We start from the raw sequence: 21762 nt of genomic DNA on the forward strand, positions 1-21762 counted from the left end.
TACATTTTATATACATTTCCCATATATACATATTATTTATCCCTTTAACATACTTTGATTACGCAGAAAATGTACAGTTTACATAAGAAAATGTAATTTATAAGTTGGCTACATAAATGATCGTCGATGTGCCAATTTGAAATATTCTAAATAGAATTATTTTATATTTACGAAGTTCCACGCTGATAATAATCGTATGAAAAAGATTACCAATTGCAAACGCATGTCCGCATTATCGGTTGATTTATGGACTAACGTTGTCACTTACGCACATACTCTTTAATAAGAATAAAAAGAAGCGTCTCGCTTGATGCTCGTTGCGAGTTTACAGCACTTTGGAGAGTAAACAAACTGAAACTATAAAGTTGTGTTGTATGAGATAGTAAAGTTAGTGGAGATAATGTAACTTCGGGGGGACACTTCACACTGTTGCACTTGTTGGTTTTCCCCACACCGGCGACCGTACATAAACACAATAATAAAAAAAAAGTGATTTATGCATCTGAAGACCATTTAATTACTCTAATGGATTCCGACTTTCTTCCGGTTGATAATTAAAACATATTTCCCGACATAGATTAGATACACCCCTCTATCCTAGAGCACATGTATACATATAAACATAATTGCTTCTATTAATTAACTAATTAATACGCCTAATACAAGCTTTAATTTATAATTTATTTGTTTTAAGATACATTACACATTCATAATTATTAATTTAGAAAATAATTTAATTATGAAAAAAGAAAATAATACTACATTAAACCAACAATTGTTTTTACAGTTAATGCAAATGTTATATGATTTCCTTAATTATTGTGCAACGACCATTAATAACAGAAACAACAGTAATTAATATTAAATTGGTTATTTTCGTTAAATTGCGACTATTGCAATTTTATACCTCGCATAGTCCTGATAATCAGTTTTGCCAATATATCAGATATTTTAAAACCGGACTAATAGAGATTATAAACTGCACAAAAAGATACTTGATAATCATCCATTTATATATATAAAAACAATATTGTGTAATATTGAAATATATTGTTATTTTGCTGAATTCAAGTTTTTTTTATTAATTTCCTATAATTTGATCATTACAATACGCTAATGTAATAAATATCATAATAATTACTTAATTAATTAAATTAGTTAATTAATTAATTGAAGATTGGTTAAGGAAGTTAAATAAACGGATTACGATCTCGGCGATAAAAATAAAATGGAATAAAATTATTATATATAAAGGTTTCATTATTTTGCAAGAGAAATAGCTAAGAAATTGATATGGATTGTTTATGATATACTTGACAAGTAGTAGGATAAAAATCTGAACAAATGTGAAGAATGCATTTGGAATTCATTATGCAAATAGTGGTAGATAATAATAATCAGAGGATAACAACATATGTTTCAAAACAGTTTACTGATGATGACGGAATTCTTTGGATTTCGCTGCTAGTGCTTTAGTTATAGCGTTGATAGTGATCAACGAACTATTAATTGACTTGTACGGAATAGATTAAGATGCAAGTAATTTGCATAGAAAACAGCAATCAACATGGAATGCTGGAAGATGTGTGCGATTTTTAAAGAAATATTGATACATTTCTTACAATGAAGAATCTTTATATATATTAATGTATTAAAATATAACTCTTAAAGTCTGGATGTAATTATTTATTTAATTAATAAAGGTACAAGCCGTTGACTATTTACTATACTTATATCTATTAGATTAAGCCTAATGACCATAAATGTTGATACATTAAAACATAATAAAAATAACTTAGACACAATTGAAATTTTATTTAATAATATTGACTATTTTCTACGATTATAATAAGAAAATAAATTGCGTTACAAAACTTTGATGGTATAATCCGGATATTCGGTTCCGCGAATATCATGTATTGTTTAAAATCGGACTAATCGAGCTGTTGAAAATTTAAGTATACAAAACTACACGAAAATTTTAATTAATTTTTATTTTGCACAATTAAACTTTAGTTTGTTTTGTGGGACTATAGTGAATCCGGACTATTCGAGATACATCAGCTTTTTAAAAATAAATATAGAAACCTGAAAAAATATATTTTGAAATACAGATAAACATGCTCTTAATATGTAAGAAATTTTAGTAATTCTTTAATTGCTTTAAGTTTTTGCAAATTGAATTCTCATTCTAGGTTAAATCATTCCACGATAGAAGAAACGATGAAGATGATACACGCTCCTTAACGTTATACATAATTTTTCTTGAGAATTTTCTTTGGCATGAAACGATTATCGTATTTTACATTAATTTACATTGGAAAAATAGTTTCGTTTAACCCATTTGTATTTGAATTTTTGGGCTGTTTTTGTTAATATGTTTCAACAAGATAATAATTTGTTGAAAGGTAGATGACACAACACTTATGTCATTTTTTAATCATTGTAAAACCTACAAACTTACTTAAACCATGTAAAAAAGTATCTCAGGAAATAACGTATTAGAGCCAACAAAACCAAATCAACACATGTCTATATGATGAGCAAAATGAAAACTACCATATTGTACAGAATTACCACAAATGGTTAATGTATATTAAATACATTACATGTAGGCTAGTATTTAGATAGTTGTATCATAAAATCAAAACACCAAAGCAATTAATATTATTTAACTAATTTGAATATTATAAAGGTATTATATAAATCTTACACATATAATATAATTACGAGTAAAATCACAAATAAAATACTTCAGATATGCCAATTAAAAAATCATTAAATATTTTGTTTCATATATTAGTATTTTTCGGGCCATTTTACATAGAAAAATGGACTCAAATTTGGGTGCGTCCGAAGGTAACTTTTTTTTTTTCAATAAGTCGTCTCTAAATTTGAGGTGTATCTAATCGTCCGGTGTGTCTTACAGTCCGAAAAATACAGTAAGCTGTATTTTACTGGTATTACCCCATTTTTTAGATTATTTAATCATATTGTGTACAAAATTCTATAGCAGGGATTTTAACTGCATATCGTTTTTTTTAACTATGGACAAACGATAGCACAGGTTCTGAAATATTTCGTGTTTGCATGAGCTACAATAAATTTCTATAAAAAAAGCATTAGTTAACATGAAAACGTTTTTCTTGTTGTAATACAATCATTTTTGCACTCCGTCTAGCAATAATACATGTGGTGTATAAAATACACCGCGCGAGTAATACATAGAAATGTCAATGTTTTTATTTACATATTTTTTTGTAAAAAATATTTACTGGGATTAATTATTTTTAAATAAGTAAAGTTGATATAAAAATAAAATTTGATTATTTTATATATTTTATATGATTTCATCGAGTATTAATCTATATTTAATCTACAAAAAATGTCTTAATTTATATAACTCAATTCTTTTATCAGTGCTTTTATATCTTGATCGATATTTATCATGCTGTCGTTTTATCTGTTTGGGGATGAATTGAGATGTACCGGATCCCTTTGAGCAGACGAAGATGAGCCGTACCGCTATCTACCTGCTCGTGAATTCTTCCATATCCAAAGATCATTCAAACTCATTCACTTACCTAAAACGGTAAAGGCTTTTGAATGGGGTGGAAACATGTAACGCTGTTATTAATGAATATTCATGCGTCCCATCTTAGTCGGTGGAAAATGTGAAGGTAAATCGTACAGAGGTTATCGAATGTTACAGTCCATTGTAATAATGAAATCCAATCATAGGTTTATCGTGGATTTTGCAATCGATGTTGTTGTTGTTGCTTTTTTTCATAGTATCAACGTTGGCATATACATTTATGGTAAAATATGATTTTTGCGGGAAGCTCGAATCGATTTCCACACTCGGATCAACCGTAATATTAGTTGCGCTATTGCGAAGCTTATCTTTTCTAGGCGAAATAGAAAAGGTGAACTCGTGTCCACCACAAGAGGAAACGGGAGCAAAAAAAAAAGAATTGTGGCGCGAATTTTTCGAATCGGATCTGAATTTGTGGTGACACATGTCTCCCGGTGAATTCAAAACTGTTACAGCGACGATCGCAGAGTTACGCAGTTGGCGGACCGCAATTTGTCAATCCTTTGTCTGCATCATTTTATTTTTTTGTTTATTTTTGCACAAAAGTCGTACTTAATTCGCGTTACTAATATCGGTCTGATGCAAAGGGAACTGAATTACGTCCCATGAATTGGCTTAACAAATTGATGCTTTCGCACAAATGCTGCTGCGTTGCATGAAATATTACGCTTTTAAAGCATATGAAATAATTACGCGTCTCGGAATTTCATTATTGCATATCCATTTATTTTCCATTATTTTACAAATTTTCTGAGAAATTTTCCATACAAAGTAATCTAATTTTAGTTAAAATATGAAAATGTAATTAATTTTAATAATAATAAATTGAAGCTGCTAAATAAACAAAAAAAATAACATCATTAAATAGTCAGATGACAATTTGCAGATGACGTGATTCTTATTTCACCTCATGATCTAGTGATGACGCAAACATGAAAATATACTTGAATCAACCAATCAAATTGCATGGAATTATATCATTGTCGAAGAGGTTTTTTTTTAAATATTAATCTTTACCAACCTTTTCCCCACATTATGAACACTCAAACCTTATTCACCCTTTATTGAACATATATATGTAATTTTATATTAGAAAAAAACTGTCTTGTAGGGCCTCGGCTATAAATAGATGACAATCACTGTAAATAACTGAAAAGCATCAATCTTTTTTATAGAACAAAGAAACATTAAAAATAAATCAGTTCTATCATCAAAATTATGAAGAAAATGAATTCCTACAATCATTTTTTATAAGAAAGAATTTGTACTGCTTATTTAAGAAAAACTTTTCTTTCGCATGAACGTACTCAATTTTCAAACAAACGTACCTTTTTCCTTATCAATTCTATTAAAGTCCAATCATATCACAGGATTTACAGACAATATTAACCAGACTAATCGAAGTCTTTAAAACGATAAATTTATGTATACATTTTGTGTGTATTATATATACGAAACTTTATTTTGCTCAATTTAAATTTAGTTTACCTTGAATATTTCAAACCGTACTATAGTAAATCCGCACTGATTGAAACTGCACTATACTATCAATTGCTGTACTTATTTTTTACAAGATCGAACTTTATAAAAAAATAAATAATATCTATATCTTAAATAGAAGTCACTTCATAGTCGCCTTACATCATTGTACGCTCATGCGAACACTTGTAGTTCGATCAAAGTCATATAAAGCCATATACTTTTGTATATGCTACATTAGTGAGCAGTGATTATCAATTAAAAAAAAAACGAAAACATAAATTAAACACTATATTAGTTGTTAAATAATTATTTCTAACTTGTAACTTAAAAAATGTATAACATATTTGTGAAACTGAACTTGTTATATAGAATATATTTATAAAATAAAGCAACCAAATTTTATATTGAAATACTTCATTAAATTCAATTGAAATGTTGTAAAAATTCATAATATAAAACAAAAACTTTCAATGTTTTGTGTATACATTTTATAGTAATAAACTGAGGCTTTATTTCATTAATTTTGCACTATGAATTGTTAAAATATTGGTATCATTTACGTACTGATTAGTTACAACATTCGGTATTATGAAAAGTAAAAAATGAAGTTGGAAATTGAATAAATTATTATAATTTTTAATTGGGGTGTTTTAGTTTGTGCCCGAACAAAACGAAATTTATTCTCGCCCGGGGCTCCCTTAAAGTTTTGGACGTACATTAATTAAAATTGTACATTTCTATAAACTTACTTTGCTTTGTTTCCTATACGAACTCATTAGTTCTCAAATAATTCTAAAATTTATAAATATATACTTTTTATGTCATGTCCATCAAAATAAATGAATTTTGTACTATATTTATTTTAATTAAATTTATTCTAATGATGTAAACTTAGCATATGTAGCTGTAGATACGATGTTATTACTTTATGTGTAAATATGATAGGAAAATTAATTTTTCTACAAAATTTGACCATAAAAGTGAATTCTTCGTCTAAGAGAAGTTTTCGTTCAATGAATGAAATCATTGTATACAAAAATTAAATACATCTTTTTTGTTATAATTACTAGAATCACAAGCAATTAAAATTATTTCAAGTTGATGAAAAATATAGTTATTTCAAGCTGTTCAAGCAATTGACGTATTGTATCAGTCAAATAAAATGTATTTGTATAAATTAATAAATATATTAAAATTATTATTTGTATTGTGACTTTACTAATATTTTCAACATTTTTTTTTGTAGACAATTCAGAATATGAAATAAAATTAAATGAAGCTGAAAAATGTTAATGCAAACAAGCATTTCCGGTGCTAATATATATTTTTTTAATATTTACTTCGGAATTCACCGTAAGCAGGATGTCTGACTTATCTGGAACACCTTGTACGCCTTATTTGAAAATAAAAAAAATAAAAAAGAATTTTCAAAGAGATTTCAAGTCGATTTCAATATGAATAGCAATTTTAATTAAGCAAATCTGATTAACTCTTTATAAGTATTCATAAGTTTGAAATATCGCTTATACCATTCAAAGAATGTAGTAATTTATTAATTACATTTAACTTATTTATTATTAATAACTGTATCATGTATTAAATTAATCTTTTATTTAAAATGATGATGTTTCTTTTTATTGTATAAGATTTACAATAAAAATGAAGATTTTAAATTAAAATAATAATACAAAAATTAGAACAATTTTGGTCATTCCGCTAGAAAATTATAATGTTTATATTATTTTTATCTTGTTAGACATCATTTTCATATTTATTGCAGATTTAATTAGTCCCCCGACTTACAAACTAGTTCTGTTCCAAAGGGTTGTTTGTAAGTCGAATTTGTTCGTAAGACGGGGGAATAAAAAAAATCAAAATATACTGATCTTTCACCACTTTATCATTGTTTTTACTTTTATATATGTTAAATTCCGTATTACTGACTGCATACATTTGAAAAAATAGATTAAAATAAACAAAATACTTTTACGAATACAATTATTTAATAAAAAACATCAAAGAAACAAATGCAATACAACAGATAGTACATCTTTCAAAAATATTATATTTTATTAAAGAAATTATCAATTTTTGTTGTGATAGTTTTCTTTCTGATTATCTCCTTGTAACCTTGTCTCCTTTTAGAATTTTGTTCTTATGTCCGGGAGTTCGTATGTCGGGGGATACCTGTATTATTAATACTTGTAGCAGTTTTTCTGGGATTTGCATAAACTATTTGGAATGTATTGCCTAGTGAGTTTAATTTAATAACATACGATGAATAAACCATATTGAATGATTTATGAATGACTTTTATATTTTTCTATAAACATATTACTCTCATTAAATTTACTCTAAATTTCCTAATTACCTTACAAGTTTGTACTCAATAATGTTATTTACAAATATTAATGTTTATGTGCTTAGTTTGTTATTAGTTTTAGCTACAATTATTTTGTAACTTAGTTTATTCTAAAATATATATATATTGATGCGTTTTTTAATCTTTTTTTCTCCTAAAAACAGAAATCTTTATATTTTTATTTCAAACTTTCCTAGTATTTATTTGTTAAATTTATAATGAAAATTTGTAAATAAATAAAAAAAATACTGTTACAATAAATATAATTATTATTTTTAATACTTTTTAATAGAATTTGTATTAGTTCATTTTGTTTGCGAATATCACAAATTCATTTATGAATAATTTGGTATATAAAAATGTAAAAATTAAATAAATTTTCATTAAACTATTTGCATTAATTGAAGCTTCTCCTAAATTCAATTTCTAGATTATTTGATTATGTAAATCTACCAAAAACTACCGAAAAGCGTTTTCAGATTGGACACGAAAACGAAAAATATAATTAACAAAATAAGAGTAAAAACCAACACTGATAAGTCAATGAAATCGGTCTGCTAGCTTTATTAGTCATTTAGTTTGAAGGAATGTTAAGTGCACTATTTTTTCTCCTTCAACATCATCTTAATTTTACAACCTAAATTGTTATGTTTTATGGGATAAACGGACGAAATTACGAGTGTTTGGCCTTATTTCTTCACGATTCTTTTCTCCTTCAAGTGGTGCTTCTTCTTCGCGTTTATTTATTAAGTTTTCTTTTTTTTCAGTCTATTCGTACTCTATTCACCACTCTGTTTTGCACAGACGCTTCAAGTAGCAGACCTAATCTTAATTGTATGATCATCATCCGGGCTGGTATTTCCGAAATCTACACAATCCCACCGCCCATTTTCCAACTGGGCTTATGTCACAGGGCATTTATCAAATTTCTTCTCTTTTTTTTCATCCTCTTCTTCTTCTTTTCTTCGTTGTCTCAAAGCAGTTCTAAATGCACACACATACACACACACTCGACCACATACATACACTTGTTAACTGGAGGCAGCCTCTGTACCAAAGAGCGTAAGTTCAGTCGTATCTCGGCGTTGTTCTAGTAAACATCGAACTCATACACACGCACACGCACATATATATACTACACACGCGACTGATGATAGCTTGACACTATGTGGTGATCCTTCAGTTCTTCTATTATTTTATTTTGTTCTAGTGACTTTTATACCTCGCGAAAACATCCGAGCATTGGGACTACTTGAATAAGGTAAACACAAAAATATATAAAATAATTAACAAATTAATATTTTAATTAAAACAAACATATTTTCTTCATTTGTTACCTAAAATAAATCATATTTATGAAGAAAACAACATACATTTGATTTTTCTTTATATTTTTGTAATTTCATTGAAATGAATCCAAATTTTGTAGCATTTCTTAAAATATTAAAACAAACGGTTTAAATTTGTTTTCTTTTTCTATCTTCTGCAATTTATTATAACAGATGTGATACATTTGAAATAAAATTTTATTCAAATTTATTAAAATAATTTTTAATTATTGATAAAACCAACGGTTTTATTTTATTTCCTTTTCATTCATCTACGATTTAAAATTTTAATTGATCTGTTTGTGTAATTAGCGAATTTGACCTATGGATGTTCTATGATATTCACTGAGTAATAATGTAATACTACAACAAAATATTTATGGAACGTGTGAAGACTCGTGTGAAGATAATCATAATTTCCGGATATTTCGCAGTTGTTATCAACTTCCGTTTTTTCTTTCTTCATCTATCTCTATCTTCGTTTCACATTCATTTCTCTTCAAGCGATCGTTTTAATTACTTCATCTTCATTAATTTAATAATTAAGAGCGTGGATTCAGATTCGCGTTTTTTGGTGTTTAACGAAACTTGAACTTTGTTAATAAACATCTGATAGCATTTAAAAATTTTGATAAAATCCATCGAAAAATAAAAATATTATGCGTATGTAAAAGTTTGCAAAATTTTAATTTTGAGTTTATCGCTTGTTTCCAACCAATTTTAAGAGTTATATCGATATATTCCCAAAAACTCTTGATTATATAATTATATAATGTGTGTAATATTGAACTTTTTACTAATTATTTGTTGATTAATCTCTCAATTAATAAATATATAATTTAATTATATAATTGGTTCAATTTTATATTTACTAATTAACGTAAATATCTTTGATGGACTTTTATGTTACTCATTTTTGTTATAAGATTATTATAATTAATTTTTTAATGATTTATTATATAAATGTAGGAGATTTGGTGAAGATTTTAATGAAAAATAAAATATATAAATACTTTGTAGTAAAAATTTAAACAATGATATAATTAATTAATTAAAACTTTTTTAATTCATTAATTACTAACTTATTCTAATCTGTAATAAATGTAAAGTATTTTTATTATATTTTAAATTTTAAAATAATACAGGTTTCAATTAATGTAATAAGATTTCTACGTTACATATTTTGGTATAACAAAAGTATAATTTGTATTAACAAACTTGTTAATGCCGTAATTCCTTGTAATTACTATAAAATACATTACTTCTTGTTAAGAAATATGAATTAAGACAAAAATATTCACTGTAAATAATATTATTTTTAGGACTTCTGTACTTTTTTTTCTTAATGAAGAAAATTCAATAAATTTTTGAATAAAAACTTTTTTAATTAATTAATTACTAACTTATTCCAATCTGTAATAAATGTAAAGTATATTTATTATATTTTTAAGTAATACAGATTTCAATTACTGAAATAAGATGCGTATTACTCTTATAAATTTTCATAAATTTCTACCTTACAAATTTTGATATAACAAAAGTATGATTGTAATAAATCAATTTGTAAATACCGTAATTTCTTGTAATTACTATAAAATACATTACTTCTTGGTAAGACATATATTCTTGGTACAAAACATATTTTTGCTTTACTATTTTTTTTCTGTATATTTCATAATTATTAGATTGAAATAAATGTATAATTCTAAAGACAGTAATACCGTAAATATGTAGGAATGATAACTTATACAAATAGGTTTATATTAAATAGAAATTTGAAATGCAGCAAACAAACATATACATATAACACAATTAACTAAAATGCTCGTTGATAAATCTGCAAGCAGAAAGGAAAAACAGACAAAGGGAATTATCGCATGAACCCATTTCGCTCTTTAAAAAATGAATCGTAATATTAGTTCTGCGATAAGCTGAATTACATAATTTAGAGCTTGCTATCTTCTTTTGTGCTTCAGCTACCGACAAAAAAATTATTTCTATGCATAACGTGCACTTTGCATGCGCCACATTTGATTCCTAATTTCAGGGAAATACAATTTGCACGTGCTTATCTGCGCTACGTCAATATTTGAGTGTCAAAAAATATTATTGACACACATATGAAACTATACTTAGAATGTTTATTGCTGCTAATTTAATTAAGTCATAAAGAATTAATACAAATATTATGTAAGAATTATTCTCAAATAATGCTACTCGTTAAATTATACAACTATATATCAAATATTCAACTTAAAAATAGAAATGTTAATGAAATTATTTTCATTAATTGTTTATCAAGTAAGTTCAATATATTAATGTACAATTTGTCGTATATAAATAGTGTTTATTAATCTTTTTTTTAATGTAACAAAAAGTGGATAATTGTTTTTAAATATTAATTTTGCGGACCCCCGGCTGCTTTTCAGACCTCATATTGAGAAGCGCTATTATATATAATTTATTAGTCCGTTGCGGTTTTTTTTTTAATTGAAAATATGAAGTGGTTATATGAGATTGAAAACGCCACAAGTGTAATAAATCTTAAGGAAACATTTATTCTATATACTGTGTATATTAGCAAGAGTTAATATTTAATAATCGGCAATATCTGATCTTATTTAAGAAATATTGAATATTTGATTAAACTTGATGTAATTAAATATGTTAATTAATTAGAAAACATATTGTTTTGTGATTTTTCAAAACAGATTTGATATTAAGATTAAAGTAAGTAAGTAAGATATTGAGACAATATTGTAAAATTGATGCTTACATTTTTAATTTTAATATCACAAAAAATTTAAAAAAAAGAAGTAATCGCAAGTTTTAAGTAGTAATTAATCAGTGGAAATCTTAGAAATTTCAAAAATAAATTGAGTTAATTAGTTAAAATTAGGTTTTCTTGATAGAATGATTATTTAATAGAAATTTCATATCATGAGCAAAATTATAAGAACATTTTCAAAAATTCACAAAATTATATGTTTTTTTATTGATTATGTAGAAAACATACAATATCCCGGACTGTTGAAACCGGATTGAACGAAGAACTAAATACTGCATAAAAAGGAATGAAAAAATTACGAAAAAGACTTAAAATTTAATTTGTTTTGACAATTTCTAAATGGATTGATCATGGTTGTTTAACAGAAAATTTAAAAACAAACTTGATTTGTTTTAAAAATGAATAAATTAATAAAATGAGAAAATTATTTCGTAAAGTGAGAAATTATTTTAACCGAATTTATACATTTTATGTAAAAACAATAAATTATTCATAAAATTTGAAATTAAAAAAAAAACGTATTTCCTTATTAAAAATAAATTTAGTTGTTTGTATTATAAATATGATATAAAAATATCAAAATTTTAGTTGTTTCAGAATTAATTATTTACGATTATTTACGAAGGAAATTAAAAAGTAAAGTGAGACCTTATAAATGCTACAACTTCTTGCTAGATTCTAAATATGAAATATTCGAAGAAGTAAATACTGCACAAAAAGGAACGAAAAACGAAAAATTTTGTTTGTTTTGAAAATTTCTAAACGGACTCATCGATGCCGTTTAATAGTAAATTTAATAACAAACGTGATTATGTGTATAGAACATTATTTATCATCTGAATTTGTCTTAAAATTGAAGAAATTAAAAAGATGAGAAATGTATTTCATAAATTGAGAAATTATTTTATACAAATGTATGACTGAATGTATTAAATAAAATTAACGTGTTATAAAACATACATTTTATGTAAAAACAACAAATTATTAATAAAATTTGCAATAATAAAGTTTGTATTTATTTATTTAAAATAAATTTGATTGTTTTTAGGAAAAAATTGTTACATCTTTATTTATTTCCATTAAATTTAATAGAAAGAATGTCAAATTATTTGTACTTTAAGTTTTTTTTAATATTATAAGTAAATAACTTCTTAGTTATTTAATAATCTTATTTATAAGTTAACGAGAGAATAAATTCTTAAATTATTCAAGTTATTCTCAATATTTTAAATTAATTTAAATCTAAGAAATAATGTTAAGTATTAAATTATCGATAATAATTAAGCAAATTAGATAATTATGTTATATGTGAATAATGATGATAACCCAAAAAAATGCGTTTAAAAATAAATTATTAAAACGTTTAAAAGTTGATATTCACTAAAATATTTGTTTTTATTCTTAAATGTTAGTAAAAAGATTGGATAATTGAAACTTATAGGATAATTTTTCATTAATTATTTTTTATTGTTCTCATTTTTAATTGTATCTGATGATAAAAATCCGCTTATTGGTAAATTAATAAAAGTAGTTTATAGAATTAAGTAAGTAACGAGATGATGAATAATTGGTACACAAACGTTTAAAAGCATTCCTAAATAAGACAATGCATCGCGAGGCGGCAATTAGTGCGTAAAAAGAGGTACTATTAATAAGCATTTTTCTCATTAATTGAGTGAATTAAAATGCCATAAATTCTTCGGTTAATTCGAGAGTCCGTAGCGTCCGTCCATTAATCCATTAAGCCTCGGTACATTGGAATCAACAGCACATGCAGTTGATTGCCGTACTACAGAAACAAGTCAATTTAGTGAATCCATTCAGAAGGATAAAAGAAATATAGTAAGAAGCATATGAAGTGAATAAGAAACAAACAAAAACGGTCGTGTGTATACTGCGAATGCGTTTCCTCTTCTACAAATCGAACATTTCGAATACGAATGAATTAATACTTTAAAGTCATAATTATACATCACGCACATGAGTGTGTTTTGTTTTCGTATGTGTATTTTATAGCGCTTTTTTTTCATTTGCATCCATCTCATACGCCATTTACATCCTAGCCTTGACAAGCTTCATCATTAATTCATGTAAAATAATGTAAGTCTGTAATAACAAAGTTTCAACCTGAATCGAATCTGAAAAATAAACGAGCGGACGCTCCATTAATTAAGTGATCATTGTAATTAACAGGTGATCTTGTCTTGTTTTCAGCGGGAAATGATGCCCATCGCCCGGAAAGGACTGATGTCCTGGGCAGTCCGATGGTTCGTGGCTTCTGCGTTGATTGTGATCAGCTCGGCTGAACCACCGGCAGCACCCAGGGATGATCAATTGCAGCCCGTCACACCAGGAGGGTAAGTCAAAGCTATATCAAGTAAAGAATGAAAGAAGAATAGGATTTGATTTGATTTTGGGTCCGGAAGTCGTGGCTTCGAGGACGTTTCTAAAGACTGAATGAAAATGTAAATGAAGTGGTGAAAACGTAGTAATATTGTGTGAGCATTGTGCACGATGCTCCATCGAGCATATCCCATGGTGTTATTAGCATGTTTATAAACTCGGTTTCCTCCGGTGGGTGTGTCGAATGCATCGACACCGGAATAAATAATCCCTCGAACGATTACACACAAAGATATCATTTCCATTTACAAACAATAACAGTTTTAGAAAAAGAAAAAAAGAGTATATATAGTAATGCAAAGAGGAAAAATAAGGTTGAATTAATATATCTTGAGAATGCATGTATTTTACTTTTCAATAGATACGTGATGTTCGTTACAATCGAGAGGAACTAAAAGCCTACTACTATTTTTTTTATTCAATTTGTACATTTATTAACAATAAATTCACGTTCAATGTCTCCACACTAAAGCATAAACATAAAGTATTGGAATCCTATTTGTAATCCTACTTTACTTCCAATAAAATTGATATTATTCACACGAAACATAAATAAACATACCTTTCACTTTACTTAATTTTATTGACATAAAATTCTATTATATTTATTACAATTGTTAATGATACAAAATCATATTTATTAAATAAGAAATTAATTAATTATAGAAACTTCGATATTATTCAATTAATTTTTTATTTGTGATATAAAAAAATAGTAATATTGTATAAAACGTAATTTTATTCAAATGTTATAATTATATATAAGCAAAATATTTTAAATACGGCTTGCCGAGAAGAAAAAATTAAATATTTGGATAATTAAATCAAATAAATAAGACGAAAATTAAAAAGTTACTACCTTTGATATGAAATTAACCTGATGTCAATTTAGATATATAATTTAATTTTTAAGCAAAATCACATTACCTTTTTTCTTCTAACATTGTAGAAAGTGTAAAATATTTTGTATTTAGAAATTAGATGTGTATTAAGTTATTTTCATTAACAAATATCAAAATATTTTCGTACAAATCAAACACAATACATTATTCAATTAAATATAATAAATTTAAAAAAATATATAGACCTAATAAGTTCAATGAGAATTGTGAGCAATTGAAATATTATGAAATATAAAAATAGTTTTTAAATAATTATTTCAATTTACAGTTGATATTTTATTAATAAATAATAGATATAATTATTTTTTTATAAATCTTCTTGAAGTTCAAATGCTTATTTTTTTCTAAAAGAAAGTAATTAAATTAATAATCTGCTATAAAAATGTCTCTTGAGACTTGTCGTTGTTTGTAGAGGAAAGCTTTGAACTGTCCCAGACAGATACTTCTTTTATTAGTTGTATGATTGTATTCCTTTGTATACAACTCTCGATTGACTTTAAATACGCAATGCAAACAGCGTAAAACCATTTGACTCTACTGCCATAAATCAAGTCAATAATATTGACTTTCTTGCAGTGTTTGAACGAAATAGTGAAGCAGCTTGCACTTGCTACTTACTCTCTTTTGAGTCGGCAAACAAAGTAAGTGCGAGAACGAGCGAACGAACGAACAATGAGGATGATGGAAAAGAAGCCGAAGGAAAGAAATAAGAAGTTGAGGAGAAATATGTAAGGGTCTCCCGCTAATAAAGAAAACTAGTTTCGCTATTTTATGTGTATTTGTATGCAATGTTTATTTATGCTAAATAACATTATTACCATACCACCGAGACTTGAAGGATGTTTGTACGCAAGCATCAAAGAAAAATTGTGTTCTGTTTGTTGTGGGATGAGGCGCCGGAGCCACTCAAGGCTGTAATTTCTTTCATTTAAGGCCCGAATATCCAACGGACTGCAAGATCCATTCATTCATTCATACCTGATAACAGGCCGCAGCTGCCTACGTGGCCGAATTTTGAATTCTGAATCGGTCTACCTAATTCAACCTTCGTTGGAATTATATAACGCTTTGGTTTAGCTTGGAATATATAAATGTATTCCTCCTAGTTCTATTATTGTTTTTTTGGTTCTCTTTTGTCGTTGCGTAGGAGAAAGAGCTTGCATGCAAATCATCGAAGAGTTATTCGCCGGTCAATATTCAAGGTTTCCACAATTGATTCCATGCACTGCACCATGAATTATTTATCAACGGGGCTTATGAATGAAATGTAATGAAAACATATGAAATATATTTTGCGGATGTACTGAAAAATGTACGGGCGATTAATGGATGCGATAACCCAACCCAATGGCTTTGAACTTATGCGATACGAGCGAGATGAACGTAACAAAAAAAATATGTTATAGAAGTAGTAAGGAAAACGAAATACCGCATCGGAGGAAAAGGAAATTTGCTCTGCAATTAGTGATAAATCGGAAATGGAATGCATTCGTTTCTCGAGACGCTCCAAAATTGATGAATTATTTGTGGTTAATCTATAATGATGCAAAGAAAATCAATCTGAGCGAATTCAATCAAAAACTGTTCGTTCCTAATTGATTGCAACATTAAAGCGACGAGCGATCCCAACTGAGTAAAATCGTAATGCAGATGAGGCTCCCTCGAGTGCAGATTATTATTTCATTATTTTCAAGTCGGATTATTATTAAGTTAGTCCTGCAAACTACATTGGAATATTGGAATATTACTATTATTAGTAATTAATTTGTAGTATATTTGTATTATTTAACACTTTATATAATTATTCTATACATTATCTAGTTATTATATATCGTACAATATGCAATAAATAGATAACTAGTAGATTGTAACTTGATGATTATATAGAATAATACTAACCTAACTTAACTACGAGTTAAGATTTCAGTATTATTTTTGAGGTTAGATTATACAAATATTAAATGAAATAATTTCATTACGCACTGATCATTGTTGTCTGTTTATTTCGAGGTCGTATTATGCTTATGGTAGTCCTTTCCATCCGTTCTACCTGCGAACAATATTTGAGATATTCTTTAAGGAAGTAAATAATTGATGCACGACTGGACGCGATATTGCTGTTCTCGAATGGTACTTGGATGCACCGTGTGGTTGTACCTCTCTCTACTCGCCATCTCCATCTGCTCCGGAGAACAATTGGATGGCGCTAAACGAGGCCTCCGCATCTTGTCCTCGTTAAAACAACGGCGATAATAGATATGAGCGTGATTTACGGCCTCTCGGAGTTAATGTAACGAGTTAAGCAGATACGCGGTCTGCACCAAAGGTGCTAAGTAATGGTATGGCTGTACCAGTGCATAGCTATATACCTCCATCCCCATTCGAGCACTATGAACGCTAATTGTTCGCATCATTTTCTGTAATTAAATTCCGCAGTTTGTTATATAGCAATTGCATCCTTCTGTAATGGATGATTAATTTGATGGTCATAGTTGTTTATTATCTACCATAATACTTTGGCTATACAATGTTTAAGATTTTACTATTATTAGTGTGAGGATATATATTTTATACACAACCAAGTAATTTAATAATAATGGTTTATTGATCAATAATAAATGGTATAAATGACAATAGATTTGGAAAGTAAACAAAGATAGGTACTAGCGAAGATACAGTAGTTATAAAATCAAGAAGCAACAAATCTTCCTCTAAAACTTCCTTAAGTACTTAAGTAAACGTTATTTGATAAGTTACTCAACAGTTTATAGTTTACTAGGAAATAAATCCATCTAATATTTTTATAGTTTCTATAGAATATTCAGAAAAAACGCGAAGAAAAATTAGCAAATAAATAAATAGTAAAATACTATTATAATTACTATATAATCTATAAAAGTTTAATTATTAGATGCAGTTATGTTGTTTGTTAGAAATATAATTTAATAAAAATGATATTTCTGAGAATGGTAACAAAAAAACCTTGAAGATAAACATAATATTATATATAAAGGAGATTCATTAGACTAGGTAATTAAATTTTATGTATACTAACTTTTAATAATCTAAATTGATTATATTATTTTCAAGGACAATTATTATTATCAAATTTTAATTTTATGAATGTATAAATTTTCGCGATATATATTTTTATATAGTTGCTAATACTTTTTCGTGTTATATTAAATCTTCTAATAAATAAACATTTTTTTACTAATTAATTCTTAATTCAAATCAAAATATTCTTAAAGAATTATTTTTTGTAAGACATGAACATAAAACGTGTTAAAGAAAATTTCAGATAATTCTATTTTGTACGTTTTAAGCGAATTGCTGGACTATAAGTGCAATTCGCGTAATGATCGAGTGGCGCCTTCAAATTACATAAATAAAAAGGGCTTTTGCCATCTAACTTGGCAGATTGTAGAGAGATTACGCAGAGTAAGATGAGATTAGTACTTTATTGCTTCAAATTGAGCATTCGGAGTGGATTATTATTTGTGCCTCTACTGTACCTATTCCTGTTATTTTCTACTTACCTTTAGTATAAGTTTAGCTAATGCAGGAACGATTATATTTCAATGTAATACATTAATTATATAAATTATAATAATTTATTACATTTAATTAATTCATATAAATAAGTAAGTTAAATATTATCAATATTCTTTTACAAGTACATTTTATTTATAATAAATGCAATGTCTCGCGTAGTCCGGCATCGATCAGTCGAGATTAACTATAGTCCGTTTGAAAGATTTCAAAGCAAACTAAAACTAGTAGTAGACAAAATTATTATTTATTTCTATTTTAATTAGTTCTTCGATTAGTCCGGTTTCAAACAGTCATGTTCATGTAAGAGATTCGACTGTTTGCTTAAGAAGAAAAAAGTACGTTCACATGGATGTGTCAAGAATCTATAAATATGGCGATAACCCCGCAATCGCTGTAATCTATTTTAAAATTCCACAAAACTCTCGTAATAATAATAAGGATGAAGATGATGATCGTTTACAAAATACTGTGGAAAAGATGAGAAATGCGAAACGGCACCGGTGGAATTAATTAAAAGTGCGTTTAACGTCATAAGTCTGAGGCGATTCGGATTTATCGTTAGTATCGAGCGTTAATGGATTGATTTATATTGGGATCGCATGAGAAGCAATAATTACCGAGTTGTTTAATTGATCGACACCAAAAAGCAATAATAAATTACAGAGTGCGGATGCATGATTTATGATTGAAGAACGGGACGGAACCGAGAGAGGCCTAATAGATCAAGATAATAAATCTTAACAAATGTAAACATGTAATTAACACCTCGTAGATTAAAAAGCTACAAAAGCTATATTTAGTAACGCGCTCGGAGCGCAACGTATTTATTGTGGACGCGAACGGAGGAGAAAGAAATAAAAACAAAACGAAGGAAGAGAAGAGAAAACAAAACAAGAGTAAAATAAAAACAAAAAGAATGGAAGAAGGAAAAGAAAGATAGTCGTGTCTAGGAGAATCCCTTACTTTACTAAGAATAGATAGACAAGCATCAATAGTCTCCGTTGAAATTTTCACTGTTGCTGAGCTTTCCATCAACGCAAGGTGCGTGCGTACGTGCATTTACAAATCCTCATTGTGGATGCATTGATGCCTCATATATACATAGCATATAGCGATGGCTCCTTTCTAGTTTGCGAATGGAGATATATACAAAGCGATGATTTCAAAGAGTTTATTCAGCTATTTAAGCTCGCTTTAAAATAACGAAATCGCCCGACGGCCTAAATATTTGCATTCTGCAATTTTTACAATGGTCCCCTGCATTTGCCATTTCCGAGTTATCGGACGCTCGAGGCTTCTTTGCTTTGCTTAGCTTTGGAACCACGGTTCTCTTATGATGCATATTACGTGTAAAATCACCGTAAATCATTGCTTGCTACTATCGTACAATATTGCATTTCAACGTTATTTTCTTCAAAGAAAAACTGAATCGATTGAAAACGATTGTTCGAAGATTTTATAAAATGGTACGACATTTTTGGCCGTTGGCTATTTGCAGAACAAAACTGTATAGGAATAAATAAAGTGTTAACGGTCTCTGGATTATATTTCATACTTTTATAATTGGATTATATATTTTATATTATAACCAAATAGTTCAATAATTTAATAGAATTGTTAATAAAACATAATTATATAGTAATATACCGCATTGTCAGCGTAATCGGTTCCGTAAATATACCGGACTGTTTGAAAATACAATACAATATTTATTCATCAATACATTTAAATATAATAAGGAGTAATCATCCTTAATGCATACTTTTTGAACACGATTTTCGTGCAACACGCTTTGAAAATTCATACATACCAATTTATATTTGGACAATAAAAAAAGCAAAACTAACAGAGATTATTTAAAGTATAGTATATTAAATATTCACTCACAAAAGAAAAAATAATACAAATCGAATATTTAAATTTATTTTCAGCATTAATCAATAAAAATTCAAAACATTTTCATTATTTTATTGATATATATTTTAGATCTCGTTAGCCCTTTGGCCAGCCTATTAATATATTTTTTTTTAATTTTATGTTAGAATTTATTTATGTATAATATATTATTATTATTATTATTATATTATTTAGATATATTTATTTTTAGAATAGTTTGTAGTTTAAATTTATATAATATATTTTGTTTTCTAAAAATATTTAGATAAGTTAATTTGATAACTAATAACAGTACTAATTACATTATTCATATAAGCATATACATTTATAGTTACAACTTAATAATCATATTTTTATATTTGTATATTGAAAATTTTGCTTTCAGATAGTTCTAGCTTCTATCACAGTATAAAAATAAATAAATATTGTCATACACAGTAAGAAGTTGTTAAGTAAATTGTGATCGTGTTTAAGAGAAACTCTTTCAGAATTTTTTCAGCTTATTTGAAAACCCGAAAATAAACAAATTTAATTACTCCCCGAAACCAATTATAAACCCGAAGCAAAGAACCCAAATGCTAATAGACCAGGAAATGAACGAGTAATTAAGTTAGCTGGGGTCGAAGTTTTCAGGGAAAAAGATAAACATACAATGTATTTTTAGTGAAGCAAAATACAATCAATTTCTTTCTCTCCTTTATCTCAACAAACTTTTAATTTGAATAGTGTAAATAGTTTATACATTAAAATTGATTTATTAAAACAATTTATTTATTATTACTAATAACTACACTTTTTGCTACGTAATAATACTTGAAACAACTGAAACAATTAATATGTTAGACAATGTTATGCAATTTATTACGTAAAACTGTTAAGAACATATTTGAAAATGAAAACATTGATGTTGAAATATTAATAAGTAAAACGTTGCTTAACCCGGATCGTTATCTTGTTACGTTAAATTGTAGGAAGAATTATTTCGGATTGTTTTATGGGTAATAAATGTTTGTTTTCGAAATTGGGGCATGCACGTCTGTAATTTAACTATTTATATTAATTTCGAAAACAATAAAAGCTAATTCCCTCATTCCACGACGCGCGAAGACAGACGTGTAATTTTCTTCTTAAAACGTGATGCAATCGTCGCCACGTGCATTCGCTCTTTCAAAAATCTAGTTTATTAATCAATTTGTGGAAACGTAATACGACGCTTTTTGTGTGTATTCCCTTGCGCATTGTTTTCCTCGTCCGGGATTTAAATACAAAAGGAACAAATTTCCGTGCTTGACAGCGGGAAAAGAAATATTCGTGCATGGCGACATCATATTATTCTTCCTGTCGTAGACCAAACGTCTGTTGCTCTTTTTTTCCGGAAAACGACGTTGAAAATGGTGGAGAGAAAGAGAACAGAACGAAAAAATAAAAATAAAAAAGAAGAATATGTATGT

The 21762-nt window shown here is 27.4% G+C and overlaps 1 protein-coding gene across 1 annotated transcript in view; it reads left to right on the forward strand.

The window, feature by feature from the left end:
* Window positions 1-8275: 8275 nt before the first annotated feature.
* The window catches only part of LOC108562009 (fibrillin-2-like), a 34564-nt gene continuing 21077 nt past the window's right edge, over window positions 8276-21762 (forward strand). The window contains exons 1-3 of the mRNA XM_017920180.1: window positions 8276-8501; window positions 8650-8700; window positions 13770-13912. Coding sequence (XP_017775669.1) covers window positions 13776-13912 — 137 coding nt within the window. The 5' untranslated portion in view covers window positions 8276-8501; window positions 8650-8700; window positions 13770-13775. The remainder of the gene's footprint in view (window positions 8502-8649; window positions 8701-13769; window positions 13913-21762) is intronic.

Source organism: Nicrophorus vespilloides, unplaced genomic scaffold, assembly GCF_001412225.1.
Source record: "Nicrophorus vespilloides isolate i.1.1-1 unplaced genomic scaffold, Nicve_v1.0, whole genome shotgun sequence".
Lineage (NCBI taxonomy): Eukaryota > Metazoa > Arthropoda > Insecta > Coleoptera > Silphidae > Nicrophorus > Nicrophorus vespilloides.